General features: G+C 34.6%; 1 protein-coding gene across 9 annotated transcripts in view; it reads left to right on the top strand.

Moving 5' to 3' along the window:
• The window catches only part of TRPM3 (transient receptor potential cation channel subfamily M member 3), a 406,874-nt gene that overhangs the window by 248,251 nt on the left and 132,176 nt on the right, over positions 1 to 26,447 (top strand). For 8 of the 9 annotated variants that reach the window (XM_077790276.2, XM_077790277.2, XM_021541495.4 and 5 more), the window contains exons 2-3: positions 17,365 to 17,444; positions 18,074 to 18,278. In XM_077790276.2, coding sequence (XP_077646402.1) covers positions 17,365 to 17,444; positions 18,074 to 18,278 — 285 coding nt within the window. Of the gene's footprint in view, positions 1 to 14,384; positions 14,539 to 17,364; positions 17,445 to 18,073; positions 18,279 to 26,447 lie in introns of those variants that run through there. The other variant, XM_085566459.1, reaches the window with a different exon arrangement.

Here is a 26,447-nt window from a genome sequence, read left to right as displayed (position 1 = left end):
TAAACCATTTAAAAATCTGCAAGTTACTGGATTTAAGTGTAACTACAGATAGAAGTGGTAAATGTTAAATTAATGATAGCAGAGTAGACTTATAATTATGGAGGGAGGATAAGTACATTTAATCATTTCTTGTCTATGAAAAAGTTCCAATTAAAAATTAAACAAAAATCCATCACACTGTTCGGGGAATTGTTCTTTCTCCATTGTTGCTATAAAAAAGAAGTTTAATTCATGGGTAGTAGTAAGAGAGAACTCTGCATAAACTTGCTTGAAAGTATACCATGGGACAGAGTTTGCTTTTAAAAGACTTATAGACAATCTTATTTTTCTATGATACTGACAGAGGAAAAATATTGAAGAAAAAACATAAGTGAAATTTCCAAATTGCCACTCAAAAATCTACTCTGACTCAGTTTGGAAAGCTCATAACATTGGCAAGACACTGCCAGTATTAGGCAGCCTTTTGGTTGCAGCTGAGAAGAGACTTCAGGAAGTATTTAGGAAAGAGAATCACTTCTAAATGCAGTTGTTAAAGGGAAGGGTAGAAGTAGGTTTTATCACTGTGTTCACTGTGTTCTGCGGAATAGAATTAGACCTCTGAAAAAGCAGCTATGGACTGCATGGGAAATGGTAACCCAGTATTTTGGTTATTTTGAAAGAAAGTATAGAATTATTTTGCTTTGCTTTCCATCAATGGGCTCCATTTAATCATTCATTTAATCATTTAATCATTGCATAAAAGTATTCCAGGCAATGGTCTGCTTTGGTGCTTTTGAGCCAAAAAATATTTACCCTGGAAGATCCCTCTGTTGTTAGAGGGAAAGTCTGCTTGATGGTGGTCTCCAAAAATGCTTGGTTTGGTGTCTTCAGCTCTGTTATCTAAAGTGTTAATATTACAATATGTGCTTTGTGGAAAAAATGTCAAGATACCATCAAAAATCTAAATTGAGAACAAATTGTTTTCATTGCCAATGTACATTATAAAATAGCAAGTCTGTTGGGCATATATCTTTGTAAAATATCCTCTTGTCTTTGTTCTCTATATTTTCCCGCAATATTTGAGGCCTAATACATTTATGAGGAAGCTCTAGGGGAAATGAAGTAATAACAGTCTGAATAAAATATTCAAAAACTTGAGATATATTGTGTTAGTTTTCAACTCCTGTGACATCCTTTCATTTTTTATTCTGTATTGTTACCTCTTGTGAGTTTTTTCCCCATTGAAAAAAAAAAAATCACATGTTTTAGCTAGCTAGCTGTCTAAAATGAATGTAATATAGCAAGCCAGGTGATCTAGATCCCATTAGCATTGCCTTATAGAATAAGGCAATAGTCTTATTCTTCATTAAGTTGTGAAAAAGAGACATTTAAAGCAAAGGGAAGCTCAGCTCTGAGGTTTTAGCTTCCAGGTTTTAGACATTTCCTTTGGCCATGAAGTTTTTAGAGGTATCTTAACTTTTTATTTTGTTTGATAGAGACAAAAGAAGTACAACTTCTGTTGTAGAATGCAGCTATCTGTGCTGAAAAGAAAGCCTAAGCCAAAGAATACTGTGAAGTACTTTTTAGTATCATATCTGGAATTTTAAATATAGTTTATTTGGACAAGCAAATTGTCCAGCAGCATTCAGACTCTTAAAAACCTGCATTTTAGTGCAAACAGACACATCAAATTCCTGTGTTGACTAAGCAATTTCATGAGAAAATAACACAAAGATGAGCACTTTTCACAAGCAGACCTTGTGCTTCTGAGGCTTGCAGTGTGATTTTCCTTCCTTTACTTGAGCATTTTGCAAGTATGGACAACCACAAAATACTGACACCTGGGAGAATCCATGGGAAACTTTCATGGGGAACCATTTAGATTTCTTCCTTCTGATGAAGGATCCAACTTTCAGAGGGTGACTTTAAATGTCTGCTTCAAAACATGCTACACCTAGAGCCATAATGATGAATTACTGGTTCACTGATAGTAAATTACTGAGTTTAATCTTGCACATTTCCTTTGCTATGAAATCTTTGAAAATTACAACATGCAGATCAGTAATTAAAGAATGGGAGGCTTGCAAGATGTTGCATAGTGCAGATGCTTACTGCAGATGAGTGATTTTCCCTCTAGTAATATTCTAGTAACATCTAGTTAACACAGAGAATAGGAGATCTATATCAGATCTCTGTCAGATTTGTAGTTGTAATGAGAAATTTCCAATTCATGGAAACGGAAATTGGCCACCTTCACAAGCATCATCCCCACAACCAGCTTTGAATGTCTCCAAGAGGAGCAGAGAAAACCCAGACCAGTTATGCTCTTTCCTCAGATCTCTTTCCTTCACAGTCACTGTTGATTTGGGGTTGCTGACCTGATTTACCTGTTCTAATGCAGAGATCTATGCCCTTGGAGCTGCAACGTTCCCGAACCATCAATGAGTTCTTGTGTTTTCTCTTTGAATAATTATGCAAGTGCATTATACAAGTGCACTTTAAATCCTCAGAAATGAAGGATTTGTATTTTTTTTTCTTTTGAAAAGGTGTAAAATTGCTGCAGAAATATAAAAGAGAAAAAGAGAATAATATTCCTGGTAGTGTTACAGTGTAGTTCTTTGGATTGCTAAAAATTCAGTCTTCCCTACACATCAGTAGCCTCTCTGACTTGACCTGTCACATCTGGCTGCAGACTTTTCAAGATGTGACTGATTTGGGCCTCATTCCTGCTATGAATCTGTAAATGCTGCAGGCTGAATAGGATGAACTCATTTTTAGTGGTCATATCTCCTGTTGCAGACCCTCTTTTGGAGATGAAGTAGAGACAGATTAATGCTATCAATTCCAATTTAATCAACAAATGTTTCCTGGCAAGGTCCAAGGGAGTGACACTAGAAAGCATTAAATGCAATAAATGAAGTCTGATATATAATTTATTTCCAGCATTGACATAAAAGCAGAGAAGTTCAGGGCCAAACTCTGCATTTCAGTGAGGCTATACCACTGATTACCATGGCTTTACTTATCAGAAGCAATAGTAAAGTTTGGCCAAATGCAATCCTCATGTAATTCTTTTCAAAAGATGAAACTAAAATTTGGGTCCTCCTGCATCTCCTTGTGAAATCCACTTAAGTCATCTCTACTACATTATTTTTTCCCATATCTGTCTAAAAATGGTGTAAACGATCACTAAATATTGCTGCAACCCTTTTGTTACCACTTCCAGGGTTACTTTTTGTGTGGAGCATCTTGTTTATTAAATTATAAACTGTTCTTAGAATATGAACTTCTAAACTTGGAAACCTATCTTGCCATAACAACCTTATTTTTTGTAATTATTTTGAAGATGGTAAGCATAGCAGAGGTTGACAACAGCGATAATAGCTAGTTAAGCACATTTAATTTTTTTTTCTTTGAAGCTGGTACTGAGCATCTTTCACACTTAGCAGCTCCTCGGGGTGCTGCAGCCAGGGTCGTGTTGCAAACTCTACCTGTGGAACAGAGACACCACAGCAGCCTCTTACCTCCCTGCACTCCTGGCCATGGCTCTGTGCTAAACAGCAATCAGAGGAATCCCTGCGTAACTCTGAACTGAGCCTTGGAGCTCAGCAGGAATTATTCTGCTTGGCAGAAAAATAGGAGCTGATTTATTATCTCTCCTCTCATAGAAGCAGATGTTTTTCCAGGTGTTTTGATACAGTTGCTTTTGGTGAGTTATTTTCTTTTATTTTGTCCTCTTTTCCAAATCTTAATAAAAATTAGGTTTTTTTTCTTTAAGCAAAGAATTTCCAGTGTACAGACAGTGCAGTAAAATTAATATGATCTATTACATTTAATTAAATTTTAAGTTATCATTAATTGAGAAGTCAACAGGTAAAATTAATGAATCAGATATCTTCATTTAGAATCTAGAATTTTCTAATCTTTAAATAAATTGGTCTTGAGTGAGCCACCAATATTCTTTAATGAGCTACTGACAGTCTATAAGTTTTTACAATTCCTCTTAATATTTCTGCTCAACTGAAAATAATATTGTCACATTAAAAAGCTCCTCACAAGAAAACCTAAAGAAACAATTGAACTTGAAATAAAAGTTCCAAATGTTCCATAACTTTTTTTTCCCTGTTTTTTTTTTCCTTTTTGTATCAGAAAGAGGAAACAGTGATGGATTTTGGTCATATATTTAGTACGGTACTCTTGATGATGGTCTTAATTTATTTTTTCTAAAAATTAAAGCAATCCAAGATAGGGTTTTTAGGATCAATATAGTTTGTAAGTTTACTGAACCTGAGGTTACCTCTGTAAATTAGAAAACTTCCAGCTTAAAATACATAAGATAAAAGCACTAGAATAATGTCACCCTTAGTAGGCCCATGGAAAAGGTATTTATTTAACTTAATGTTATTTTCTTGTGTGAGAGAACAAAAATTAAAGCAGCTAATCCACTTCACTGAACAACATTTAGCAGAACTAGGAGGCTTCAATTAACCACTGTTTAATAAAAGTACTAATCTCTATTAAATTAAATCCTTCAAGGGTTCACTTTGAAACAATGCATATGCAGTAATAAGAAAGTCCTGATACTGGGGCCTGCTGGGGCAGGTAACTGGAATGTGCTGTGTAATCAAATGCTAGAAGATTTAAAAAACAAAATTCAACAAAAAAGGAGAAATTTCTTAAGCCTTTTTAAAGTAAAAAGGTGTTGCATTATTTTCTTCCTAGTTGCTAGATTTTAATATTCAGCATAGTAAAAACAAAAAGTATTTCATTAAAGTCTTTATTTCAGTCAAGTCAAAACAAGAAACTAATTAAAAACTACTTATATGCCCTCCTTGTGAATGACCACCCATCATAAAACTTTGCAAATAATAAGACCTGCTTCTTAACTGTTTTTTCTCCTTATCTGTACTATGAGAATTCATTAAAATCAGAAACTCTAATTAATCACAAATTTCATGTTTTGTTCCTTCCAGAATTCTCTAGAACACTGCAAGCTGCATGCAACATAGGGCATTGGAGAGCAACGGGGATTTTTTGTCCCCTCAGTTACCTGAATTTGAGTGTATAGCATTGAATAACCTTGTAGAGTTCAAGTCAATTACTATAAGCACTGCACTGTCTTTAACAGAAAATATTTGATTGGTATTAATTTAAAGAAAGGCCCATACCACCTTCCTTTCCTAAGTGGAATATGATCTCAAGGAATATGATTCTTCAGACATGCTTGTGTTCTGATTTCTGTCCCTGCAAATCTCAGAGTAAGTCTCACAGAATGGAAAAGTAAAAAAAAAAAAAAACAAAAAAAAACCCCACAAACTAAAACCGAACCAATCCCCCAAAAAACAAACAAACAAACAAACAAAAAAAAACCCAGTGAAATAACTCCTAAATAATACCCAAATAAATCACCTATTATAAGATTTCATATCAGTCACTTTGTGTCTAGGAATTTCAGTTCTAATTCTGTTACCAGTGGATGAGCATAATGGCAATTTTGGCAATCTTGTCTAACCCTTCAGCAGCCCCTACCAACTTTAATGGGGTGACAGGGTGGAAGTTGCACTGCCATGCCAGTGGTAACATTTAACACTACATCATCTAAACCATCCTAGATCATCTAAGCTCTTTTTCTCTTGTATACCTTTCCATGTAGGAAAGGTCAACTCTGACAACCTAGACTGAACAGCTTAATTAGAAGCCACACCAATGCATGTTTACTTAGGGCTATAGCTTGCAGTGAGGTCAAAAATGGTTTAAGGAAGTAATTTGGCTTTTCTGAGAGAGATGGAAGATGGACTGACTAGCCTGCAGAAAATATTTCAATACTTCATAAAAAGTTGTTCCACAAAATGTGTCTGTTCACATAAAAATATTTTACTGCATTTTGGAGGAAAAAACAACGATCTACCAAAAAGTAGAGACAGTTGTCTTCTTCCTGTCTTCATGCTCAAATGCTTTCACAGTGGTTTTCCAAGATGTCTTCTGTGATGGTACAAAAGTAATCTTAATTCTCTGTAGTTTGTATCATCAATCAATAGCCTTTATCATGACTATTAATTTCAAAATTTTATGTCAAAATATAAAATGATGCTCAGTCTCAAAGAATGGGGATATTAGAGGATGAATGTTCACAACTTTTCTGCCTTTGAATCTGAGTCCTTTTCCAAGCCTTCAGCATGATTATTCATGCTTGCTCTTTACTTCTATATTGGTGTAGTGGGGATCCTCCAATCCAATTGTGTTTTGTGCTTATGCATATGTAGATACAATTGCAAGAGTTATTGCATGTCGGAATATTAAATGCCAAAGAATAATTTTTTTGTTGTTGTTGTTGTTGATATCATTTCTGGCATCTAGTTAACAAAACTAGGACAAAATATTACCTGTTGTGGCTAAAAGCGCAGGAAATTCTTGTAGCAATGTGACAGCTTGGGGCTTGTTTTCCTCATTGTTAGACTCCAGTCCTTCAAATTTTCCAAAGTCATGAAAGTGTGGGTTGCCCAAAAGGAAGAATTTGCAGAATTTGAGATTTAATGATGCCCACCCATGTTCACTATAAAATTCTAATCCTAATATTAATTCAAGGATTAAAAATGAAATTTTTAAGACAATAGGACTGTCTTAATAGTCTTTTTAAATCTAAGTGAGAACAGGCTGAAAGAAGGACTTTCAGTAAACCTTTCAAACATCAAACAAGGCTCATTCTATAAATTAAAACAGAATGTAAAATCTACTGAAATATTTTCTGTTATCTATAACATAGGTCATAATTATGTGCTGATACACAGCATGGTTAATATGATTAAATTTTGATATCGATGACCTTCAAAGTAATTTCTTACACAAGAATTTAAAATTCAAATCCTGCTTGAGATTTTATATCATGTCTTTTCTATATAAAATTCTGCAGATTTAACCAAGTTTCAAACTTACTGAAACAGAAATATTAGCTGATCCTTTTTGCAACATTCCTTTTAAGGTAAGACCCTCTGTTCAGATCAAACAAGAAACATGAAATGTACCTATATAATTTATATTTCCAATGACTTTCCTCTTTTCTTGGTCTGTGATTTAATAAGAATTTATGTCTCAAGGCTATTATTTTTCTTATAATTTGACCCTGGAGAAAAGTCATGAAACCTTATAAATTCTTATTTGGTGGTTGCCAGTTTATTATTAAAAAATACTATATGTTTACTTTTGCTTAAGCTACATGGCTAGGAATAAACATCAGAAGAAAACAGGAATAATGGATTTATGTGTGCAGAAAGAAAAAATATGGTAAGACTTATGCATCTTAGAAAAATGGGTGTGCTTTTACAGTCATACTTGAGTCATAGAACATTGGAATAATGTGCATTGAATGCAACTTATATGATTTTATTTCTTTTTCCAATTAAGGAAGTGCATGCTGAGGAAACACTTTGAAATTGCACAGTCCACAGGGAAAACCACAAATTATTATTGTACACATGGATGTATATGGCAAAAATATACCTTGCCTCTTGTGCTTATGTAAAATTGGGCTCAAAATGTGATAGATTTAGGTACTTTTTAATTTTATCTCTCAGCAATATTTCTGTTTACAGAATATTATAGGGCTCTTGGATCAGGTAGTCAGGCTTTCATCTGAGAAGGAGAAGAGTTGTCAGTGGTAGTCACAGCAGTCTTTGTTTTAATTTGAAGTTGAATCAGACTGATGATGAAGAGAAAGAGAAAACAAAGTTGCATTGCCAAGGGGAGTGAAGGAGCAATGATCAGCACTAGAGCATCAACCTAACCTGGATGAAAAATATTGTACTGTAGTAGACAAAGGCCTGTGAGTTATCTCATGTAGTAATTCTAACTGAGAAATACTAGAAAGACCGGGAAAATTTCTTGACATGAAAAAAAAATTCTTTGTCTCTTGACCCTGAGAGGTGTGTGCATGATATAGAATTCTTATGGGCTGAATATAATCAACAAACAATAAATATGTCACTAGTTTTTGCATGATTCATTTTTACATGGACATAGGTTACAAAATAATATCTAAACTAAGACCTTTTTTGAAAAAACTACTGACTTAATGCTATAAACATTTGGTCAGAAGTATAGAATCTTTCTAGTTCTAAAATGGTCTGCCTAAGTGTTTCAGATATGCTGAATTATGACATTTTAAATATGCTGCTTGCATTATCACACAATTGCACACTCTTCCCTCACAACAGCATTGTAGGTTTAAAGCAGAAACAAAATGCATAAAAACAATTTATCATACTGTTCACAACAGCTGAACCGGGCTTTATCTGATAGTGTTTCAAACTGATTGTTCAGTCCCGTTGCTTCAGAAATGCTTGTATTCTCTAGGTATTTTGAACTTCATATTCACAGCTATGTAAATTTGCAGTAGACAATACAATGCAACCATCTTTTTGTAAGAAAGAGGTATCTATATGTTATTACTATACTCCTGATTAATTCAGGAATTTAATCATTGGATAATAATTTAGCTGTGTTTTTCTTATTTACTTGTTTACTCCTGAACTAAAACATTGCATTAGGCAAACCATTGAAACTTGTATGATATTTTTCAGTAAAATCAAATATTAACAGTGTCTGGGATTTAACAGGAGAAAAAATGCTAACTATACAGCTAAGCCTAGATTATAATAATTCTGAAATATTACAATGCCAAAATCACTAGGAAATAAAATACAATAATGCCAAACTTCATGGGAGTTTTTCTAAAATAAAATTAACATACTGCAGAGAAAAAGGGTCCTTTCTCAAAAACAGATTTATGATATATTTGCTATGTGTTTGCTAATGCAACTGGCAACAAGGTATTTTTAATGAATACGTATTTTCTTTTGGTTTCTGCCTTATCCCTGCCCAAAATCAAAGGTCACTAAGGGTTGCATGGCAGCAGTTCTATCTAGCAGCTCCAGAAATTCTCTGATATTTTCCTCCACATTGTGTCAGACAAAGCAGAGAAGGCAGGTCTGCAGTGGAAGGAGAGGAACAGCTGTTCAAGCAGCTGTGTAGATGGATCCATACCTTCCAGAAGGAGGTTTGGGGGAAAAAGCTGTTGTGTGCCTGGCTGCAGGAGCTATTGCAGATGCTGGAGGGCTGTTCCCTCATTCCCTGTTCAGTGATGCTTTTGCCTTCTTCCTGAGGTGCATCTGCTCTTTTTGTTCTGACCATATATGTGAACAGGTACAGACAACAAACTGAAAGTAAACCATTTACTTCTTGTTAAATATCATATTTCTGAATGCTTTTCTATTCATGCTTTGTACTAATGTCAGATGTGACTGGAATATAAAATCTCAAACCTAAAAACTTGTCTATACTCCTTCCATTCAACATCCTCTTTGGTGAAAGACAGTTGTTTGAGTCAGTCAAAATATCCATTTTGTTAATGTGCTAGAAATGTTTTCCTTAGATCTGATGATGGTATCAAGATTTGCTAAGGTTTTACTTAGTTTTGTTTCAAGTGATAAATTACTGGCATCTTTTGCCCTATAATATTTAAGAGTTAGATAAAGTAGTGCATTTAATTTCAGTTCAAATGTCCCTGAAATCAAAGGCCACAATGGATCATATAACAAAAATGACATCTGAAGCAAATTTTGAAGCTGTAATTTAAAATCTAATTTGAATTGCAAATGAGGGAGAAATGTTGTAACTTAATTCAGAATATGTCCACCATCTCTTACAGGAATAGCTTACATATATGGTTGAAATTTTACCACAGTCAGGGGACACCTAACATGATGTGCCTAGGAAGGCTGGAGATGGTGAAACCATGTCTTAACCAAAGCTTTATCACAGAGGATGCCTGTGAGACTGCATTATTCAGGAGGCTCAAGAGGGACTTGGGAGTAAACACAGGCATGTTAGTTAAAATGAAATCTGAACGGGGACATAAAATTGTTCCAGCTGAATGTTTAGGCTTGGGGAACATCTGGAATCCTCATTTGTTCAGGCCCTTTCATGCAGCTACGTATAATTTAGTTCTAATTCCCTCATCAGCTCACCACCCACACAGCGGCTAACAAAACCACCTCAATCTAATGAAGAAGCAGACACTGTTATAGCTGTCATACATTTATGAGGTAGAATGCCTAGTTCAGTACAGAATTAGATTCAGTGCATAACTCCTACATGTGCATTTTAACCTCGTGATTTTTATTAGACAGCATGAGACTTTGCTTAATGTAAAAGGTATTCTTTCCTTAGTTTGAAGAGTTAGGAATAATGTACTCTTTTAGAAGCCAGAAACAAGATTAGTAATTAAAACATAAATACTCTACCAGCACTGAGTGGCAGAACAATATTTCCTATGTATTTTGCTTTCTAGCCATGTATTTGCAGCTACAGACTTGTATGATATAATTTTTTATTCTGATTTTTAAGATGCATTTGACATAAATTAAAACTTCATATAGTTTTATTACTGCTCTGTAATAAATATTTGTTTAAAACAGCTTGATTTTTATATCTGTTCTTCACCATTAATATTATAAATACTACACTTAAGGGAAGTATTGGAGTTTAGATGGATACTTCTGTGAAAGTATACCACAGTGCTCAGTTGTGATGCATTTTTATGGGAGTTACTAGGCAAGAGATAGATACCAAACTACTAAATATCCACTTGTCACAATACCGATCTGTAGTCAGTCCAACATTGGTGCATACTTCTGATTCCTGCCAGAAGAAGAATCAAGTTGATAAAGGTTTGGAGAGGGGCAGCAAGATGATAATAGGTAATAAATTGTTTCTGTGTGAGGAGATACTTGAAAAATAATTAGTCTGGGGAAAAAATACTTCAGAAGGTATCTTGAAAATCATGATGTTATATAATTGTTATGAAGAGGATGGATGGGAACTGAGTGTTCACTACCTCTCCCAGCAATGGGAAAGTATGAGGAGTCACATTCAAAACAAACAGAATGGTTTCCCTCTGCAGCAAGGAGAAAGACTGTGAAGATGCTGAAAGCTGGTAAGAAATCAGCAGGCAGGTTGGTAGGAGAAATCCCATGAAGGGTTACAGAGTGTGTAGAAATCACGACTATGCAGGAAGTCCATGAGCAGAAAATAATTATTAGCTGAGAAATGCCTAGAGGAAAGCATTATACACATTTCATATGTTTTCCCTTTTTTATAGTCCCTATTTATGACACTGGTAAAGATCAAACAGAGGTCCAGATAAACCTATCATCTGATCAAGTAAGGCTTTCATATTAGAAAGGGTTTATTTACTTATTTAAATAACTTCAAAATCACAACAATTTTGGTGAAATTATAAATACACATCTGAAGAAACCTCATGAATGAAGTAGATAGGCTTCATTCTTCCTTTCATATGCTAAAACTCATGAGGAAAAGACCTTTTGAAAGTGTTCTTTAGACTATATCCTTCATTTTAATGACATTTTCTTTAAAATTTTCCCCTTATACATCTACGGATCTTAAGAAAGCCTCTAGGAACCTGAAACTCTATACCAATTTTGGATCTAATAGTTCTCCCTAGTTGTTTGTTTTTTTGAGTTTTTTTTTAATATCTGTTAAGCTTTCAGTCAATTCATCAGTAGCATGGATAATAATGACATATGCTCGTCCATATAATGTCTATATATAGCATAAATGCACATTTCCACTGTAGCATTAGCAGAAATGTAACATTTTCATTTCTGTGTCTTGTAGTAATAAAAATATGAGATATAATTACTAAAATAATTCACCATTGAATGAAAAACACCTAATTATTTTAAAATTACTCTATTTCTTCTAAGTAAGTATAAAAATTACATGTGGTAAACAATGCTAGGAGATAATTTCTGCAATATAGTGTAACAATATATGACTGTATTCTGTGCATTTCTATTCTTTTCTGCATTCAACTTGATTTTCAAGACAATTCAGCATTGTTTTTGTAATAAATCTGATGATAAAGTACTTGAGAAGCCTGTTAGAAAAAGAACAAAGCATACATAAGAACAGCTCTAGTGGGTAAAGTTTAGATTGCCAGCCTCTAAGAGGATACTAGGAATACATTTCAGTGAGAAAATGAAATAGTTTGGGACAAGACAATGATTCCTGAGTTAATGTTCAGACAGGTAAATTCCTAATGATTCAAGAATAACATAAAAGTGCTTATAGTGCTTATAATCACACAGTGAAATGAGGCTTAGAAATTTGTCCCGAGCACACCTTGTAATAAGGTTAAACTGAAACATTGCCCTCCTTTGCACTAGTATAGCCATAGAAATTTACAGGTACAGGGTTGTTATTCAAAGACAGTGGATTTTTCCCATTTGGTTAAGGAATGCTAATCACATCAGTTTGCAATAGCATTGATGCCGCACCATCACCATCCTCTAATCCTCTTTGTAATTTGCTTCAGTAATACTCTGTTTCTTGTCTAGCTTCTCTGTCCCCCTGCAAGGTAGAGAAAGGCTTCAAACACCTCTCTTTCCCCAATGAAATCTGTCTTTAACTATTTCTCCTAATGCCCCATGAGCAATCAGTACTAAGTTCATTGCTAACTTTTAATACTTTGTTTCATAAACAGTGAGGTGGGTGGAAGATTTAAAGAATATGTATGGTTTTGTCATTAAATGGACAGCGTCCACCTCCAAAAGCTCTATTTTGCAATTGTACCATATTGAAACACATACCTGTCTCTATATACTGGCTCTTTCTTTATTACTCCTCAAAAAATATAAATATGTATGGCGCTGGTAGTTTCATTGCCACACAGTCCTAAGTTAAGACAACTTTAAATGAGCAAAAACAGTTGTAATTACCTTAGCATGAGTTATATATGCCAACTCTGAAGTCCCCATCTATAAAATGTCCTAGTGCCACTAGGTGCCATATGGGAATTAATATAACCATTGTTTCTTTTATTGATGTCTTAAGACAGAAGATACAGCTTTTTCCACTTCAAAGTCACTTGAGGTTTTTAACCAGTTATCTCAGTCATGAGGTCTTTCCTTTCTGTGCCTCACTTTTTATCCACCCTCTCAACCAAACCAAATTCCCTAGTGATAAAAAGCAAGCTGTCTTTACTTGCTGACTCCCCACCATATTCTTTACCTCACTGAAATGTTTACTAGCTGCTTTCCTGGCTCCAGCTTCGCCTTTGTCATTCCCCACAGACCATCTTTGGTCTGATCCTGTGTTTAAGAGATCTGACAAGATAAGCATACAATCTCTGGTTCAGAAACCTCACAGATCTTTTCCAGTTTGCTGGAAAAGAATGTGTGTTTGTTTGTGTGTGTGTGTGTGTGTGTTTGTGTGTGTGTGTACACACAGAGAGTATGTGTATGTACATTCTTAATATATACATTAATATTCACAAAATACATGTATGTATTTTACACAAAAACTTAGGGAACCAAGAGACAAAAGCAATCTCATGGATTAGCCAGCCTAGCAGAAGCTTCTCCACTTGTGTGACGGTTTAAAAGTTGCAATTTTCAGTCTTGCCCAGTCTGGCCCATCAGAGCTAATGCACATACAAAACAGTTTAGTGCTTGTATATTCATCAGTACCAAGGGTGGACAGAATATTGTTTATGCAATAGGTACACTCTTAAGGAAAGGAAGGGATATAGGCCTATGTAGGAGTAGATAGGGGCTAATGCAAACATGGTGGTGGGGACTGAGTCAAAATAATTTATGTGTTGAAAACTTTTGAAGTAAGTAACTAAAGCTATTTTATTCCTAGGTACTAAAATAAAAATTGAGGTGTTGTTCATATGAAAACATTCTTCATCTATGTTATTATCGAGAAGGCCGAGTATAGAAGTAGTCCCCAAATTTGTAAATATTCTGCTTTTGTTCAAAATTACCAACTTTTAATTATGATGAAAACAATGCAGCTGCTTGTTTCTGAAGCACAAAGGTTTTCATTTATGAAAAGTTATATGCACTACAGTACAGCAATTTTGGTGGGAAACAGTGACAAAACCCCAGTTACTTTGGAAAAATGCTATTGTTGATTATTTGCAATATATTTCAGCTGTGTATAGGTTTCTCACAGTTGCCCAATAAACACACTGCGTTCATTCTTTGGAGCTTAACAGTTTCTGCTGTGTTCTCAAGCTCTTTCCAGCTTATTACAGTGTTTCTTTTGATGGATTGGTTTTCCTGAGTCAAACTTAAGAACTCAGAGCATCTTATCACACTTTAACGAGCTCACTTTCTCAGGGGCAAAAAAGAGAGGAGACAAAAAGCCCATCAAGGCTTGTGCCAGTTAAATCCAAGCTCTCAAGGGATTTGTTTTTCTTTTGGCGTCAGATTAGATGTTCAAACCAAGCGGTGCTGTGGGGCCATGGGTGAGTGCCCACTGAACCCTTAACAAGGCTAATCCCACAGCAGCACATTCCAAGCAGCTAATGGGTGCAAGGGCTCTGCTGTCTCCCACGTCTGAGCGCCTCGGGCGGCGAGAGCGCCTTGCGCAGGGCCCGGGCACGAACGTGCCGCTAGCAAAGGCGAGCCGCAGCGAAACGCGGGCAGCAGGGCTGGCTCCGGGACAGCCTTAAACGCCAAATCCCATGCTCAGGTAAGGGAAAGAGAGAAAGAAAACTTTCTTGGTGGGATTTTGCAGTGAGGTTCATAAAGAGAGAGGCTTACCCAGATTGTTAAACTATCAATAAACTGAATTCAAGTATGACACGTACTTTATGAATTCACTGTTGACTTAAATTGTCTGATTAGCCATTACTGAAGGAGTATTTTAAACGAAAGAGAAGATAAGCTTCCTGCTCTACTAGTCTTAAAAATACTTTGATAGTCTTCTAAACTTTTTATTACTTCACTAATTTGCCTTATAAGTTAGACTTTAATGCAGACAGCTTAGTTATGAATTTGTTGATTTCCTGAAGGTATTCTGTTATGAAAACTCTACAGGAAGTAGCATAATTTATTATATATTTATTTATTGTATATTAATATAATATCTTATGATATTCTAGCTTTTTCGTTCATTGCAAATTGTATCTGATGCAGAAAGATAATTGGCATGGGGCAGTGCAACCAGATGCTTTCTTTTAAATTTGGAAGGACAAGGAATTACGACATTAGTAAATCACATATTTTGCCATCACAACTCTGCCGGGTAGGAGAGTACATTGTTTGCAGTCTAAAAGCTGGAAAGTATCTTCTCCTAATATGAATATAGATTTTAAACCTGACTACTATTTATACAATATTACCTTTGAAGAAGTGTGATGAAAATTAAAATATAAACTATGATTTTTGTTATTAATTTTTCTTTAATATAGCTCTTTTACTTTTCCACTTGCAAAAACGATATGGGAAAGAGTAGGAAAACAAATTTTAAATGCCAGTTTTGTGGGTTTTAAAGCTTGTTTTTATATCTAGTGAAAAAATTTCAGCGAAGTACCTGTTATGGCACCTTTTTGTACTGGAACTTAAGATAAATTTAACTTAATTGTTTGCAGAAAAGGATGGAAATAGCAATATATTTAATAAAGGATATTTCGAAGTTATATAAATTAAATCTCAAGGAAATCTTTCTTAGGTGAAATATAAATATTTTAGCATTCAGAATTTCTGTTTAACTATACTTTGTTTAAACAAAACATATCTTGCCCATCCTTCTATGATACATTAACCTTCTGTTTGCTACCATGAGAAAAAGCAGTCAAATACAGTTTTATTTAATAGTTTAAATAGGGTTTTCTGTTTTTGTTTTGGTTGTTTTGTTTTGTTGTTTTTTTGGTTTTTTTTTAATGTAAAAGTGCAAAAATGATGCTAGGTATCTGCTATTCCTACAAAATATGAATTGTAGCAGATTTTTCAAATAAAAATGCAAGGACACCTAAGATAAAATACTGCTAAATAGCACCAGTAGCTACTAGATCCAGCAAGGAATTATGTTCTCTATAAAAAGCAAAGGACTGAATTCTATATACTGGTACTGGTAAATTGTAGATGTAGCTAGAAATTCTTGTGATGTTGTTTTATAGTTTGTGCTAGTGACATTTACAGACTCCAAGAAATTTCTTTAGTTCGCAGTAATTTTCACATATTTCAGAAGCAGAGGACTCTGGTTTTAAACATAGAAAACAGGATACAGATAGAGTTGACAAGAAGGTAACATTAGTGATGTAACGTTAGTTAGTGAAAGTAATACGTAGGTATTACTTTTATATCTTTGCATAGTAAAAAGTAACATCAGTTAGCTACAAAGGCAATTTCAAAAGCTCTCCTTTCACAGACGCAAAATACTCATATTTCCTTTAAATTGTTCGTTTACTTAATGCTTACTTAATTCTCAGACAATTTTGTCATAGTTCATAGTTTATAGTTCTGTTTATGCTGTGCAGTTAAGTTGGTAATTTTATTATTTAAACGTCTTAAGTTGATCTGTTTTAAATGAATGTTCAAAGGAAATCTTCAACTCCTCTCCTTATTAAGTGAAATAATAGAGCTCAAGCTTTAGAGAGCTTGCCAGAACTCATATTATATGGAGTGAGGATTCCCTAGATAATTAAAAATTATTACATTTTATTTAAATTTTATTCCCTAGTTAATTATAAATTAATAAATAATTTAAAATACTTAATAACTCTGAAATTCTCTCCTTTCCTGTTTTGTGTTTGTTCTTCTATTTTCACGTTTTCTTTCCTACTCATCCCTATGTTTGAAAAGACTTTTTGTGTATCTGACAATTAAGACTATGTTGCAGGAAATTTCCTGCTTTTATGTGAATATGTGATAGATGATCTTGAGTGTTAGGAACAACCATAGCTACTATTTTAGAGGCTACTTGCCAATCATCTGACTCAATGTATTAAATTTTTTTGTGTCTTGTTTCAGAAACAGATCTTCCTTTTTTTTATTTATTTCCTTTCTTTTTTTCTCTTTAATCAATGTGACCACATAGAAACTGTAGTTTCTGCCTCTGTGTTAAACACGACTCTCAGTGTTTGTGTAAAAATGTTTCAGTAATTTTGTTGTTTGGTTATAGGTTTTTTTTAGTTAGAGCTGGCTTATTTGTAGCACTGATGTGGAAACAGAGGTGTTTTTAGTGAATAAGTGTAGGGGCTTTTCTACCATGCAGAAAGGTTTGGAGTTTGAGTTAATAATTCTCCAGAGTTCTACCTCTGTTGTGAGAATATGGTAACAGCATCAAGGTCATCTGGCTAGTGAATAAGAAAAAAATATTAAAATCTTGTATTGGGTGCTTAACTCTAGAACAGAACCATAGTTCTAATGGAATATTTGCCCTCTGTAAAATATGCACTGCGTATCTGATGAGTAAGTGAAATTCCCTCTTCTGTTTAAAGCTTCTCTACAGTTGTATTATAAGTTGTATATAATAAGAAAACAGAACTCAAGGCATTTCCTTTCTCTTTTTCAGGCACAGAAATCATGGATAGAAAGAGCATTTTACAAGAGAGAATGTGTTCATATCATACCCAGCACCAAAGACCCTCATAGGTAATTGCATGTTATGTATATGAAAAATGAAGGTTGGCTAAAAAAGAAGTCTCAATATATGTATACTTAGAATGGATCCAAATATAAATATTTTGTAAACTTATTTGTTTGGAAGGTGGTTGAATTACATCTGGAGTGATGGATTCCTATTGGAACTATTTGTTTACATTTCAAAACTTATTTCAGAAGAAAAAAGATGGGTCACCATCCATGTTTAATTTCCTTATCTTCTTAGCTCAATGTTCAGCACACTGAATATTTACCTAAATTGGATGCATGACACACAACACTGTCAAAAGCAAATAGATGCATTAAACTAGCAATTTAAAATTTGTGCTAATCCATGCAAAAGCTAAATACTTGTCTTGATGTTACTTGAAGAAAAGAGATGTTCTTTGACTTCATTTTGTACATATTTAGAAGCATGATTTTTTGAAATACAGGAGAAATGAAAGTAAACAAGACACAAGGAAAAAAGGTAATATATATACTTTGTTGTTTCCATACATAAAGGCTTCAGGAAAGGAATCAGCAGAGTTGAAAATGGGTTGGGTTCTTTTTGTAGCTTGTTTCCTTGTCCAGCTTATACATGCACGTGACTCAGGTTTTGTGTTTGTTTAATGTCATAGGTGTTGCTGTGGGCGTCTGACAGGTCAACACATTGGACAGCCTCCAAGCACCTCCATTACTCAGAATGAGAAAAATGAAACCAGGCTTGCTCGCAATGACATCCAGTCAGAGAAGTGGTCCATCAGCAAGCACACACAGCTCAGCCCGACGGACGCTTTTGGAACCATTGAGTTCCAAGGAGGAGGCCATTCCAATAAAGCCATGGTAACCATGTTTTTATCTTAAATAATGCTGCTAGCTAAAAGTAAGCGTTCACAAAGAATGGACAATGTTCTTTCTTAACTTCATGTTAAAGTATTATTGAGTATACAACCAGGATGTATGTTTTTATGTATCACATGCCAAAGAATGTCTGAACAAAGTAATTGTAAAAGCTGGAGCACAGTGTAAGAGGAGCTACCTTTATGAAGGCTGAAGGCACATTAATGTGCTGCTGTCTTAATTTTATTCCAATGGCTACTCATTGGTCTTTTTCTGATTAATTTTAGAATTTAACTATGATTTCCCATTGCTGGATGCGTCTGCAAAGCTGACAGATTTTACACAGACCAAATTCCCATTAATATTCATCCAGACATTTATAGGAATGTAGACCAGTTAGACTTATGGTTCATATTTCAATGAAATAAGAGGCCCCAGGAAGTGTCTAATCTAGAAACTACAAAATCCCTTCATCAACGAGTTACTCCTTCCCTGTGGAGTGCTACCAAAGTGCATTGATCTGAAGGTTTGCTCCACTAACTTGGAGAAATGTTAACCCATGCCTGCATTTCTTCTGGGTAATATTACATGAAAGGAACAATCTCTCTGACTCTATCTAAAGTGCAGAACGTGGATCTTTGGGAATGGCAGAGCAGTATGTGCCTAGTACTTCATGTCCAATACACTGCCTTGGCAGTGAGAGCAGAAGCTGAACTGCTGGGCACTCTGCAGAATAACCTGCCCAGCAATCCAGTAATGTTTTATGTGTATGAATTCTTCCCAACAGGTGACTCAGATCTGTCATAAAAAACAGATTAGAGACAGTGAAACTGGAGTTGAAGTGACTACTCAAGTGGATGGTTCTCCTTGTGCAGATAGATGGCTTCTTTTTATAGAAACTAGAAAGCACTGCTGCACCAAGAAACAGAAGATTAGGAAGTTTCTCTGAGAGTATCACAGACATCATATGCTCAGTTGATAACCGATCACCTAAAAATCTGCAAGGCCAGAGGTCCAAAGATACAGTAATGAATGTTATTAACCATATATGGATTCTTTGCATTGGATCAATTTTATGAGAAGGGATAAGAGGGATCAGTTTTATGAGAAGGGATAAGAGCTTTTTCAGTTATGTCCTTAAAGATAGCTATAAAGCAATAAACAGCCCTGCCCAGACAAAAGTAGTCTTGGGGAGCCAAGAAATTATTAAGGTTTTAGGGAAGCAGTTGACACCAATTCTCTTAGAGGATTTCTCATCTTTGCTGAAATTCTGATGTTCTGCATAGTGCTGGAAGAGACAGGACACACTCTAAGATTCATGCTGTGTGCTCAAAGAAGTACAACTGAAGTGCAACTGTAGACATAAAAGTGAAAGTCAGTATAAAGGAAAGAAAAATATTTTCACAAAGTGCAGTAGGAGTGAAACCATGAACAATTTAGAAAAAACTAAAAAAGAGAATGGGAAAAGCGACTTAAACTCTCAGAAAACTAAATAACAAGTTAAAGCTTAGGGATAAATAAAGACAATGCATTTATTGCTGGAAACTCTCCAGATTTGTTCTGTCAGACTCAGAATCAAGAATCAAGAAGTTGCACGTGCCATCTATTTGTAACCATTAAACCCCACCCAAAACGAGAATAAAACAAATCATTCACTAAAAAAAAAACAAACTATAAAATCTCCAGAAATTGGATTATTTCACTGGTGGGAAAAGTGCTTCAAATTAAAAAATCCAGTAAATATCTCTCAAATGGGTTTTGTGGTTGTTTACCACCAGTGAGAAAAATACCTTTCATAAGACCAAAACACAAATAAGGAGGCTTGCATAACAATTTGAATGGAAACAGATAAAATATTTTTTTTAGGTGTTTGCCACAGAAACAGCATGAAGATGTCATTGTGTTCATATTTCCATACCCAAACATTTTTTAGGGTAGACTATGGTCAAAAAGTTGTCTAAATAGTTCTTGCAGTTTTATTAATAGAAAATTAACTCCTATCTTTGCATTTACTGGGTACTGGGATTTTCCCATAATAAACAAAATTTAACAACTCCAAAGGTTTCTGTGCAAGCCACGAATTTGCTCAATCAAAGGAACGCAAAAAGTTCAGCAGAGGAAGGAAAAAGGAAATTTATTGATAAAATAAGTCTTGAAAAAAAAAGGAGCAAGTACACAGCAGCTCTTGGAAATTTTTTTGTTCTGGAACTGTACATTTTCAGAGATGCAGATAATCTGATCAGTGTGGAAAAGGGAAGAAGGATAAAAGGGAGAAAATGTGATAAATATATTCCTTTCTAAAAATGTGTTAGTAATTTTTGCAGTACTGGCTACCAGATAATGCTATAGCATGCAAGCTGGTTTTTGCTGGCAGCCATGGTAGGCTTATATTGTACCTATTGTAAAATAACCTTACAAAGCAGCAAGATTTGGCAAGCTGACCAAATCAAGGAAAACTCAGGGAAAAATATTGGCATTAAATTTTCCACCTAGCCCCTATTTTATTTCCTGAAATGGATGCCCACACATGAAAATTATTAAGCAAGGGAAACACTGAACTGAGCAGTATTTTCTTGATCTCTGTTAACAGCAAAACTGTTAAATTTTTCTGAATTGGACTTCAAAGAATTAGGTGGGGTTTGTTAATAGGAACCATAACCTTAGGTTTATAATTGGGAAACCAGGAGTCAGTTAATGGAACAGACTAATTCATGTAACACTAACAGATAATTATTTTCTCAATTTGAATTAACAGAATTAGATTTTAGTAAAAAAATATATAGTAAGTGTAATTACACTTTCCATGATACAGTATTATATCAATTGCCACCAGACAACAACAAATAGATCTTTAGCCATGGAAATGAAAATTATGCTGAAATTCTAACAGAACACATGGATTTGGAACAAAACAGCAAAGACATAGGTTTACATATTGTAAATAGAATTGACTGGGCCATTAATTTCATTTCCACAGCCACATGGAAGAAAAATTCCCAAATGGCATGACTTTTGCTAATGCCATAGAATTGTTAAAGTATCTTCAATGCAATTGCACTATCCTCCTTAAAACAATCATGCAAATAGTTCAATTATTTGTGTAGGAAATTACATAGAAACACATAGCTGAGATTAGGTAACACTGGTTTACAAGACCAGTTACTAAAAAGGCCCTTTCATCAATTTCATGCAACTACAGATGATCCTGCAACAAGACTGTATTTAGATCTCTGTCAATCTAATATTTTCTTTACAAGTGAATCATCCCATTAATATGTAAGAAATGCAATTAACTATTTTGCTTGTCTGCATTTATTTTGGTTTTATAGCAGATTTTCAAATTTAACAACTGTAAAAAGATGTGAGAGGTCTGTGGATGTACATCAAATTTATTAATACGTTTTGCAAATAAAATTGATAAAATTACCGGAAAACTAATAAAACGCGATCTACTTACACTAGTTGACTTTTTGCAGTTTAAGTAACACATTTATCTAACTTTAAACTAGCATTTTATTAAATCACAATGTAATTATCATGTGAGCGATTCCATTCCAATTAAGAGAAATATTCTGAAAAATTTGTAAATGTATTTTGTTCATCAGTGTACCAGTTAAGACTATCTCGCTGAGATACATTGTGCACTGTATTTTTGAGCAATCTAAGCCTGTATTTTTTAATACACTTTCTACCTTTAGACACCCACACACCCACCCAACTACACACACATACACACTTAATATTTTCTCATTATCTGGTGGGCCAGGATTGCCTATAAACTTTTTAAAATAATTGCTCTTTGCAGAACTAAAATTTCTTTCATCATGGTTTTTCAGGGTTAAATGGAAGATGGCTGTTTGAAAAGCCTTTGGTGAGTTAAATAGATTCCTCCTCGCTGAATGCATTTCAATGATACATTTCATATGCAGAGTAAAATTCTAAAATAAGTTTGCAGCTGCAAGAGAAAGGAAGTTTACTTCAGTGTTATCTGCTTAAATTTTCTTGGTGCATGGAAACATGAAAGAACATCAGTAGAATTCCAATGAACATTAACCGTTACTTAGACAAAGTTGCTAATATTCAGGTCCTTACAACTTTATTATTTGGAAGTCAGTCAGAAAAAAGTATTTTTATTGGATTAAAATATATTGAGTTTTAACAAAATTGTGTAAAAAAGATACCAAAAGCCATCAAGGCTTTTGAGAGGAAAAAAAAGATAACCAGATAACTTGCATAAACCATGAAAAGGCAGCAAATATTTTTCTGTTATAGTAAATTAATTATTAAAAAATATTTACAGAAGTTAAAAGATGGTGTTCTACATGGAGGAAACGTGGAAATAACATAGAAAAACCTTTATCCAAAGCCCATTTAAATCAATGAGGGTCCTTTCACTGATTGTTCAGTGGAACTTGAGTTAGGTCTTAAGGGGCTAAGAAGAAATAACTTATACAGAACCAATCTGGTTTTAGTCTAAGTAGCAGTTTTTTTGTGGGGGGTTTTTTTGGTTTTTTGTTGTTGTTTTTTTTTTTTAATTCTGTGATAATTAAATGTAATTTAATTTTGTTTTAATTGAGGATCACACTTAGGGGCAACCAGTCCTGTAGTGATAGATACTTAAATAAGTTACCAAAAAGAAACAGAGGAGCAATGTTAGAATGCAGATCACAAAACATTGTCTGAATAGATTTATTTTCAGAAATACAACAAATTTCTGAGTCTCTTTAATTTATGCACTGACACTCTCATCTGCAATCTTTCACCAAGTTCTTTAATGAGGCAGCTGTGCTTAAGTAACAGAGTAGTAATTATATTTCTCAGCAATTTTGACTTTTGCCCTAGGGTACTGTAGTCAGACTTGGAAGTATCTGGCTGTTTGACTGATGGTGGGAATAGGATTGTTTTAGAGAACATTTGACGAAAAAAGTAAAACAACTGTTGGTAACAAATGCACTTTTGCTGTGTACCACTGTGCTGGTCTAGGGATGAAATGGGCATTGCAGCTTGCGCTTGATGCTTTGTCCTTTCTGTGTTGGTGCCAGTCAGGTCAGTCTGTAAGTTTTGTGATTCAGAACTGTACTTTTGCTTCCTAACTTGCCCTGCTTTGATGATACATAAAAGCTGAATTCTTGCATCCTATCCATATACTTCTCTCATACAAGAAGGGCTAAATAATTTCCCATTAGAACTGATAATTTCTACAGCTGACAGATACACCAGGCATGGAATTTCATAGAACAGCAACAGAGTGGGTTGGCTTTGATTCAAATTTTCTATCTGCCTCCAGAGGCTATAGCGAGAGAATTCAGAAGCAAAAGAAATACTCATTAACATTTTAAGCAAAAACTGATAGGGCTAAATATACTATTACAAGATTGGAAGACATAAATTTTTGTTACAGGCTAAAGTAGCCTTAAAGGTGTTATTTATAACTTAATGTATACTTTTTAAAATGGGACAAAATAATTCTCTTTTAGTTATTAGCTAACATATTAAGTAATGGCAAAAGAGTAAATTCAAGTATGGCAAACTAAAAATTGCTTCTGTAAGAGCAAAAATTATGGAAATAATCATAAAAATTGAATGGTATGCACAAAAGAAAATTCATGTTTGGCATCCTTGCCAAAAATTTCTAAACCACTTAATCTTATCTTACTTGATTTAAATTTTAATTTACATGAAAGAAACTTTGATATTTATTTTTCCTTAAATTTCCATTTTGTAAAATAGAATTATACTAAGTATAAAGGTGGTTTTCCTGCAGTATAAAAAAGAAGCAATTATTTCCAATAAAATTGTCTATATTTTAAATAAACGCAAGAGAATACTTCTCTCTTAATCACTTAATAGTTTTATATTTATTGGAATTCAGAGGTCCATGTGTATAAGAAGAGAAATACATAGACTTAAGAAGGTAGGGACAGTGGAATCACACATTCTGAGATATTTTTTTAAAAATCTAAAGAATAGAAAATAAAGAAAAAAGAAGTCACTGTCCAGATTAGGTAATACACATCTGATGCCATTTGTGCCTTCATCTTAGGATCATCCCAGATGATGCAATGGCATGTTTTCAACATATTTGTATGGTCATTATGTTGCCTTCAGATGAGAAGGCAAGGCAACCTGGTTTCAAGGGACAGCACGGCAGCCTGGCCTCGTCCGGGCCACTCGGACCACAGACGTACACGGACATCAACGTGGTGGATGGTCAAATGGCATTTATTACCTTATCTCGTGAGGTTAAATAGTCAAGGGGGACTTTGCTACATCAAAGGAAGAAGGTAGGGTTTCTAGGTTAGTAAGGAGTGGAAAACTACTGGGTTAGGAGGGGTTACATGTCTTGGGGGTAATGGATCACATATCACAGGATGAGGGGGAAGGGTCTTGCTTTCTGTCACATCCTGAAATCTTCTGTTCACCTGTCCCTATCTACCACATCATTGTCAGTATGAATTCACCTTAATTATGAAATAATTATTTCAGTATGAATTCACCTTAATTATCAGTATGAATTCAGTATGAATTCATCTTAATTATCTTCTGAAGACTTGCAGTCTGTCTTCACCAAAAAGCAAAGTAAGGTACCAGTGATTCCAAACCAAAGACTCCATAGTTTCACAGCAGAGTTTTCATGTAGGCCCTATGAAGAATGTTGTCTGTGAATGCCTCCAGGTGCTCTTTGCAGCCTCAGATCTCCCTTAAGACATGAGAAAGGGAAAAATTATCATTCTTTTTATATCCCTCTGATGTCCTAAAAATTTGACAACCCTCAAATCCCAATTTAAAAACTTTTAATGTCTCAATCTAGTCAGTGGGATCAGGTGCTATACAAGACTTTAACTCACACTGAAAATTGACTGAGTAGCTACTGAGGAGACAATTCATCTATATTAATAAGCTTGACAGGCATGAAAACTGTGTTATTTATGTCCAGTAGCTGTTGTGAATTTGCCTGGTTGCTTCAGAGAGAATTACTGATGCACTGGGGTGAACATGCATTCCCAAGTTCTTGCTCAGCTTTTGGTTTGGTTGTGCCCCACTCAACTGATTGTGCAAACAGTCTTCTGCTTCCAGAAATGTTAACAGTAGATGTTTACTGCAACAACCCATTCTTGCACAAAAAATTCTGTTTATTAGCAGTTTCCTCTGGAAAATGTCATGTCCTTATTTTTTATTCAACTAGAAATTAATCCACTTTATTATCATATGGTATTGGTAAAAAATAGCAAACTTTTGGCAAGAAATACTGGTTAGGCATGTCAAAAAGTGGCAAAAGGATTACATAATATGTATGGATATTATACTACTTGGCATGTTACAGTAAACACATTAGGACTAGTTATTCCTCAGGTTGAAGGCAAAGGTATACACCTGATGTCTGTGCTGACAACCCATCAAGAGAAAGGCTGCTGGAGCAGCTCTACAGATACTGATTCAATCAGAAGTTTGACGGACAAGTGCTTTCTGCAACCTATTTTATTTTATTAAGAGGATCCTTCCAGATCTTAGCAGCAATAAAAATAATTTTTTCCTGTTTCTGCCATGAAATATAAAAATTATTACATGCACTGTCACAGGTTTTTTCAAACAGCAACAGAAAGAGCAGGAGAAAGACTTGTAACGGAGAGAGAGAGGTATTCTTGTGACATGGTAATGCTGTAAAAATTTTGAATACAGTGATTATCTTTGAGCACACACAGATGTCTATGATCTCCCCTGGCACAAATTGCTGCATGTGTAGCACAGAATGGCCAGCAACTGGAAATGCATGAATTTGTTTCACAGCCCTTTTAGAATCTAGAGTTTTCTAAGGCGAGATCATCAACCTGTACAAATTCTTTAGTACTCTTTCATCTGGAAAGTATCTGTTTAGTTGTTTTGCTCAGTTTAAACCTATGTATGCTTGAAGAACTGAGTTTTTATCTGCTATTTCTTACATTTTGAGAGTTTGACTTAGATAATTTGAAAATGAGGTACAAGTAAATACACAGTTGTGACCCTGACTACCTAGGTCAACTTTGGCAGACCTCTTACATTTTTGGTCCAGTTTTTGCATTTATAAATTGTAGACATTAATCTCTTAAGCATTGCTTATGATTTTGAAACAATTCATTTCTTAATTTCCTAAATAAAGAAAACTGTCCAGCCTGTGAAGTGCAAGAGTTCCAT

The sequence above is a fragment of the Lonchura striata genome, chromosome Z (genome assembly GCF_050655825.1).
Source record: "Lonchura striata isolate lonStrDom1 chromosome Z, ASM5065582v1, whole genome shotgun sequence".
Taxonomy (NCBI): domain Eukaryota; kingdom Metazoa; phylum Chordata; class Aves; order Passeriformes; family Estrildidae; genus Lonchura; species Lonchura striata.
This window is presented reverse-complemented; position numbering and strand designations above follow the sequence as displayed.